Source organism: Photinus pyralis, unplaced genomic scaffold (genome assembly GCF_008802855.1).
Source record: "Photinus pyralis isolate 1611_PpyrPB1 unplaced genomic scaffold, Ppyr1.3 Ppyr1.4_LG1, whole genome shotgun sequence".
Classification (NCBI taxonomy): domain Eukaryota; kingdom Metazoa; phylum Arthropoda; class Insecta; order Coleoptera; family Lampyridae; genus Photinus; species Photinus pyralis.
In genome coordinates, this window is record NW_022170249.1 from 41,747,299 (window position 1) to 41,753,894 (window position 6,596).

At 37.2% G+C, this 6,596-nt stretch overlaps 1 protein-coding gene across 1 annotated transcript; it reads left to right on the forward strand.

The window, feature by feature from the left end:
* Positions 1-1,040: 1,040 nt before the first annotated feature.
* On the forward strand, positions 1,041-5,729 carry LOC116158737. The gene is made up of 6 exons (XM_031471569.1): positions 1,041-1,181; positions 1,323-1,449; positions 4,669-4,776; positions 4,845-5,128; positions 5,180-5,232; positions 5,286-5,729. The coding sequence occupies exons 1-6, from the start codon at positions 1,122-1,124 to the stop codon at positions 5,611-5,613; spliced, it is 960 nt and encodes a 319-aa protein (XP_031327429.1). The 5' UTR covers positions 1,041-1,121; the 3' UTR covers positions 5,614-5,729.
* Positions 5,730-6,596: the final 867 nt, after the last annotated feature.

Sequence of the window (6,596 nt, forward strand, 5' to 3'; positions counted from 1 at the left end):
ACCAGGATGTTCCAAGAGGTCAATTTATAATTTAAGAAAGGAGGACAAGGAAGGAGTCATCACGGATCCTGCTCTCAAATCAGGGAGACGACCACTGGAAATTAATGAAGATGTTAAAACTGCAATTCGAAGAAAGGTTCATTCATTTTATTTTGCTAATGAAATGAAATTCATGCCGCTTTGCAAGATGATGTGCTGGGCATCAGTAGAACTCGATTGTGGACGATACTTCACGAATTAAATTTTTCGTGGGAAACCATCTCAATATTAATGAACAGTCAGGAAATCGTTTCTTGGAGAAGGCAGCATCTTAAAAAAATTAAATAGCACAGAGAAGAAAACCGAAGAATATGAGACGTGGATAATGAAGGTCATACGGTTTCCAAGCTGTGTTGGAGAGATGGTCCACAGGTATTATCGCATCGTCGGGAAAAGCGAGAAGACTTACAATTACCCACATTGGGAGTTCTGACGGTTTTTTTAAGGAAGGGTTGCTCCTATTTGAAGCCAAAAAGACGGGCGACTACCACGAAGACATGAACGCTGATGTGTTTAAAGAATATTTTGAATAAATGCTGAAATTTATACCAGAAGGTTCGATTATCGTTGTGAACATCGGCTTTGTGGTTCAGAGCGTTGGACTAGAAATCCGGAGGTCGGATGTTCGAACCTGGGTTGAGGAGGTTTAGTACAGCTAGTTATACAAGGTAGGTCAGAGGGCAAGAGAGGGGTAGGACGGCAGAGGCTTAGATACATGGACCAAATAGTTAGGGACAAGGGCAAGGGCAGTTACGTAGAAATGAAGAGCTTAGCGCAGGATAGAAAAGGATGGAGGACTGCGTCCAACCAATCAAGTCATAAAATAGTGTTCCCCGAATACTCTCAGATAAATCAAAATTTAGATTGGGCGTTGGGATGGGCTTGATAACATGAAATCATCGCAAATGTATCGGAATGAGGAAAATATAGCGTGATTATTGATTTCCTAAGAGGCGATGTGTGCTTTATAAATTAATAGGTTCCCTCTGATTGCGTTATCTATCTGATATTACAGTGTAGATTGTGATGTCACTGGGCGCAGTTATAGGTGACGCATTTTGAGGTGTTCGTCCAAAACTAAGATGTCGTTAAAGGAATCAGGCAAAAGATTAATACCGTTTGCAGCTGCTGGCCTAGGAATTGTAAGTTACATTTTCAATATTCAAATACTATCTTTTTTGAAAAATGGAATATCTTGATGATTCAGTATATGGACTGAATGCCATTCCCTTAAAAAAGTGAATTTAGACTTTGGTAATTTGGTAACGTACAATGTATTTTAGTTTCAAGGACTGGTATGGACGATTCTTGCAATACTAGGTATAGTATCTCGCTTTCTCGTGATAGACCAAATATCATGGATTACCCACTCGGAAAAATTAAGCAATACCTTAACTGCAATAATGCAGAGTAAGTATACAGTCGGTTCTAAATAAGTCTCCCATACAAATAGGTTGCATATTTTGTACGTAGGCTGTTTGAAAGGTTTCTGAAATCTAGCTTGTAAACCAGCTTTATTGATAGGTACATCGTTTAGGTGGTGACGAAATGTAAATTTTTCGTAATGTATACCCAAATTACGACGAGTAATTGTTTGTTTTTTTTTTCAAACTAATCGAAAGATTCGAAATCAATTAACGTATATCTGTCATGTGTATTTTTGAAGGTACAGTCACTACAGCAACAATCCAAATATTTAAATAACAACATATGTCTGCCAAAGAAAATTCATTCAGATAGAAGAAGTATGCGTAGAAATTTAAGGAATTGTACCAAAGAATAACACAAAACGTAAAAATATTACCGAGGAAATTTTATCGAATTTCAAATTGGGATGAATTAGCGTTTTTTTCTCTGAATCTCAAGAAAATATACTCGAATTTTCCTTTGTTTGCACGCAGGTCATCAATTCTGCTGTTGGGGAATACTGTTATGCAATAAAAAAATTATTTTAAAGCACAATAAACGTTGGAATTACAGGTTTATGTTAGGCTGATCAATGTATTACAAAATATAGGTTTTTGAAGCAGAATTGTATGTTATTTAAAAAATAAAACCAAAAACCTGTAGTCAAAAGGGATTTTTGTTGTGTTTTCAGGTTACCTGTCAATCGATTGTGCTAGTTTACGATTATATTGCGACAATTTTACAATGTACACAATGCAGCACTGTCCGTATGACTGCCTAGAAAATATTATATAGATTTTCTTTAGTTTGCTCGCACGGCATTGGTGTTTTATGACGTCATCACTAAGTATGTTTACATAGCACCATGCAATCAAGAGAGTAGAATACGTATGTAGGATAGACATTTCATTAACGACTTTTACTGACCAATTTATTACTAAAAAATATTTCGGTAGTTGTAACAATTGTAACAGGTTGTCTATGTCGTGACCTTTTACTAACAAGGTGTGCATTATTATTTGGACGTAAAGGAAATTTAAAAAATATATCACTGTAGTTGTGCTTTTTTGTGCTGAATATCGCAGTGAGATTTACAGAAGTTCTTCTATAATTGTTCGTTATGAAACTAAAGGATTTTTATCGGTTAATGTAACAAAACGCGACAAAATAAAGAAAACGGCAGCAAACACTTGTCAAATTTGACGTGTCGCAATGTAAACGTAAACTACCACAATTTCGATAGGCAGGTAACCTGAAAAAAACCATTTTCACTAAAGGTTTTTGGTTTCATTTTTGAAATATCGCACAACTCTGTCTAAAGAACCTATGTTTTATGAAATACGCATTGATCATTCTAAGATAAACACCCAATTAGATCGTGTAATGTAGTTTAAAATGATTTTTTTAATTTTGCTAATACGTTGGTAATGTTCCCCAAAAACAGAACTGATGATTTGCGAGCAAACTAAGGTAAACCGTAATTTACATCTCCAGTGATTGCATAGTGATGGTGTCATAATACACCGATGACGTGCGTCAATGTCGGCAGTCAAAAGACAAAGTAACAAAAAACTATTGAGAAGATTAAAAGCCAATCACAAATAAATCCAGCTAAATATCGAAAAGAATCTACAAGCAAATTGAAAGAAAATTGAAGGTACGAATGGAACAAAACCGACAACAGCCAAGGCAAGCCAACGAAATGAAACTAAAAGAGTAACCTCGAGTTGACATGAAGGAACAAATGTAAAGACCTAGTAATAAATAAATTTGAACAATAAATAGAAGGGAACCCAAGAGTTTCAAAGAAAGAGTGAAGATTGTAGTAAGTGAAATGGAAGAGAACCGCAGTACAGGAAGACAAAATCGTGTGCCAGACATCGCCGACATTAAAGAAGTGATAGAAGGCAATTGAAATTTGTGGGGAAGAGCCTTTCTACAAAGTCTCCAAATCAAAGCATTTCCCCATAAGCATAGAAAATTCGGAGACATCATCCAACTTCACGAAGAGGAAATCAACGGAGCTGTGGAGTTCCATGAGGACAATTCAAGGTCGTGGGGCTCCCTCGGAAGATATTCAAGCTAAAATCAATACCAAATTAGCGCATCTTGAACTGGCGATGAAAGAAAAAACTACTGGTACACGATATTACCCGTCATTCACCCAAGGAACATATTTTAATTGAATTTGAGTCTAGGCATACCAAAAACAATGAAAACAGACAGAGCATAGATAATCGACAAGGTGGGCCCAAGAGAGAGGGCCACTGAATACAGTAAAGTACCTACCGAAGGAATCGAGAAGGGAATGGACGACGCTATGGAAACACTATCGTCGCGGACGATTCAACCATGTTGACCATGTTACGTGGAGGGGGTCAGATGGAGCAATCCAACAGAAACAGGGAGCTTTACCGATCCAGCATCAGAGGCAGGAGCAGGCCGACCGTATACCATTTACCAAATTATTTTTTTAATAAGATAAACGTCGGATCCAATATCGTCCCACTATCATTGCAAGCTTGAAGGCGGAAGAATGAAACGACAAATACATGATACAACGATTTAATTAATAGAAAATAAAAATCAGAAAAACGATGAATTTAAAAAAGAAATATCCGAGCAAGTGAAGACTGGTAAACGTAAAAGAAGTTATGATAGATGAAGGAGAAAATCAGTAGCAGAAACAAAATAATGTACAAACAAGAGCAACAAACAGGAACATTTAAAATTTTTATGGAAGAGCAGAAGTTGAAAAAGAAGTCCAATGTCGCTATTCAAGAAGTGGTGTCATTTTTCAATCCTTAAGAGAACAACACAAACGTAATTGTACTAGTTGAGAGAAGAACGTCGCATTCACCTAAAAAGAAAAGAAAAAAAATGTTAGATAGAGTTGTTAGATCTATTTTTTTTTTTACTTATCTCAGTTGGTTCAAACGAAAATTTTGAGTGGGTACTGTGCGCGAACACGCTGTAGATATGATTTTGGGTATAGATTTCTTCTCTGTTGCCTACTGTAAGATGTACTAAATTGCGCAACATACCTGATTTTGTGAGAAAGCAAGGTCGCAAAATGTTCCAAAAAAAAAACAAAAAACAAAAGATTGAATAGAAGTTCTTCTATATGGGTCACATTACGTAATTGTCTACTGTACCTTGTATAAATTACAGTATAATCGACCCTACAGTAACAGCTCGTTATAACTATTTTAATTTTTTTAGATGATGCATCTGATGGTCCATTGACAGGCGTAGGGTTGTTTGCAGTCACAATTGTGTACCTCGTCATGTCAGTCCTTTGGGTTATTTTGTCGTCAATATTATTTATTTGTAAGTAACCATTGCACGATTCCACCACCATTATGTACTTACATTTACAAATTCGTTTCACTTGATAGGTACAAGGGCACAACGTCACGATTATTTGAATGGAGTAAGAGTTGCATGGGGAGTGCTAACGCTAGTCATATGCATTTATGACGTGATCGTTACAGGAATGTTGGGAGCTAATTACAAGGAATATCTTGATTTGTATAACTCCACCCATGCCTCGGGCGTTCTATACGTACTTATTGGATATGGTACTTTATTTTCTCTTGCAGCTCGTGGATACGTCTTATGGATTATTAATTTAGTGGCTTCTATCTTAATGTTAAGAGGTGAACTTAATCAAAAGACGAAGGTAGGTGTACCTACGGCTTACACAAGAGTTAATTGGATTCTGACATTTTAGGCAAATACCGACATCTACGACTCAAGTACAATCGATGCATTTGACGAACCCAGGTAATCAACTACTGATTACCTTCCGAGATAAACAATCCTCGATCTCGTTACAGAACTCCATATCCAGGTCACAACAATCCTGCCTATGGTTGGGAGAATGAGCAACCGAAGTTCGATGCAAGACCGTCATCCGGCAACCACGACTATCCAGGAGGAAACAATTCCCGGCCGCAAGCAGATCGTGTCGCTGGATTGGGAAAGCAGGGTCCTAAAAGTTATCCACAAAATATTTTGCCTGCGGAACAGCCGAATAATTACCGATATCCCACTCCGCACATACCTCAACCTGATTACTACCCTCCGCAGCAATCTAATCCCGCCATGAAGAGATTTCCGCCGCCTCCTCCTAACCCTAAGTTTAACCGTAATGAAAGGTATTAAAAATTAGTGATTGCCGCCTTTGACTAAATTAAAATACACGGTTATGATTCATTGCTTAGCTATATTTTGTCATTGCGTTTGTTATATTTGAAGAAATACAAAAGAAGTTGCAGAAATGCTGTAGTGTAGTAAGTTGAAGCATAAAGTTCTTGCCCTTTGTGTATGTACGATTGATCGTTACCTAAACGAAATTGGTAAATACCAAGTTAGGTTTTTGGACAACTAATTATTCTAAATCCCTTCTAGGAGTTAAAATACCATGAGTTCATAAGCAGTACATAAAAACGGTTGGGTTAATAGTAGGTAATAAAACAAGGTATCTGTACAAAGGTGCAATTAAACATTTTGTGAAAAACTATATAGAAAAATATATGGTATCTGAGGAACAATCCAGCGTTAAATCAATGGAGTTATTGCCAGTACTAGAGGGAGTGTTGTCCGTGCGGAACGTGCTTATACTACACATGAGTTCCGAGATCAACCAAAGTTGGACTTTGGAAATAGCGTTTGTTACAGTCCTGGAATTGTTTCTTCGTGGAGTTGGTAGTACATGAAACCAATTCGCTACTTTCTACATAAACAAAGTACCAAACAAAAATCGATTCGTTGAAGAAATGGACACCTTAATTATGTGCTTCACTCCACTCTATACTTACAGTTGGTAACTCTGGGGGAAAAATAGGAACAGAGCCATCTAACTTTCAAGGCGAAAGACGGGCGTTTCGGGGCACTTTTGAATCTCGATATCAGTCGGCTAGGACCGGGTGTACGTTGTGTAACACATGTAAACAATGGTAATACCTACTAGGACGGTTCTTTTATGTGTTGGGACTTGAGACATCATCGAGAATGGAATTGAATAAAATTCAGCATTTTGTGCGTAAGAAAAGAGAAGAACAAATAAAATATATTACGCACACAACTGGGCGATATCAGGGAAACCATCTTCGGGACAAAAATCCCGATATAGTCCACACATGAAA

Excerpts from the sequence above, each read along its gene's own strand:
- LOC116158737 (XM_031471569.1), top strand. The coding sequence starts at position 1,122 with ATGTCGTTAAAGGAATCAGGCAAAAGATTAATACCGTTTGCAGCTGCT. Across the intron at positions 1,182-1,322 it reads CAGCTGCTGGCCTAGGAATT|TTTCAAGGACTGGTATGGAC; the intron begins GTAAGTTACATT and ends AATGTATTTTAG. Across the intron at positions 1,450-4,668 it reads CTTAACTGCAATAATGCAGA|ATGATGCATCTGATGGTCCA; the intron begins GTAAGTATACAG and ends TAATTTTTTTAG.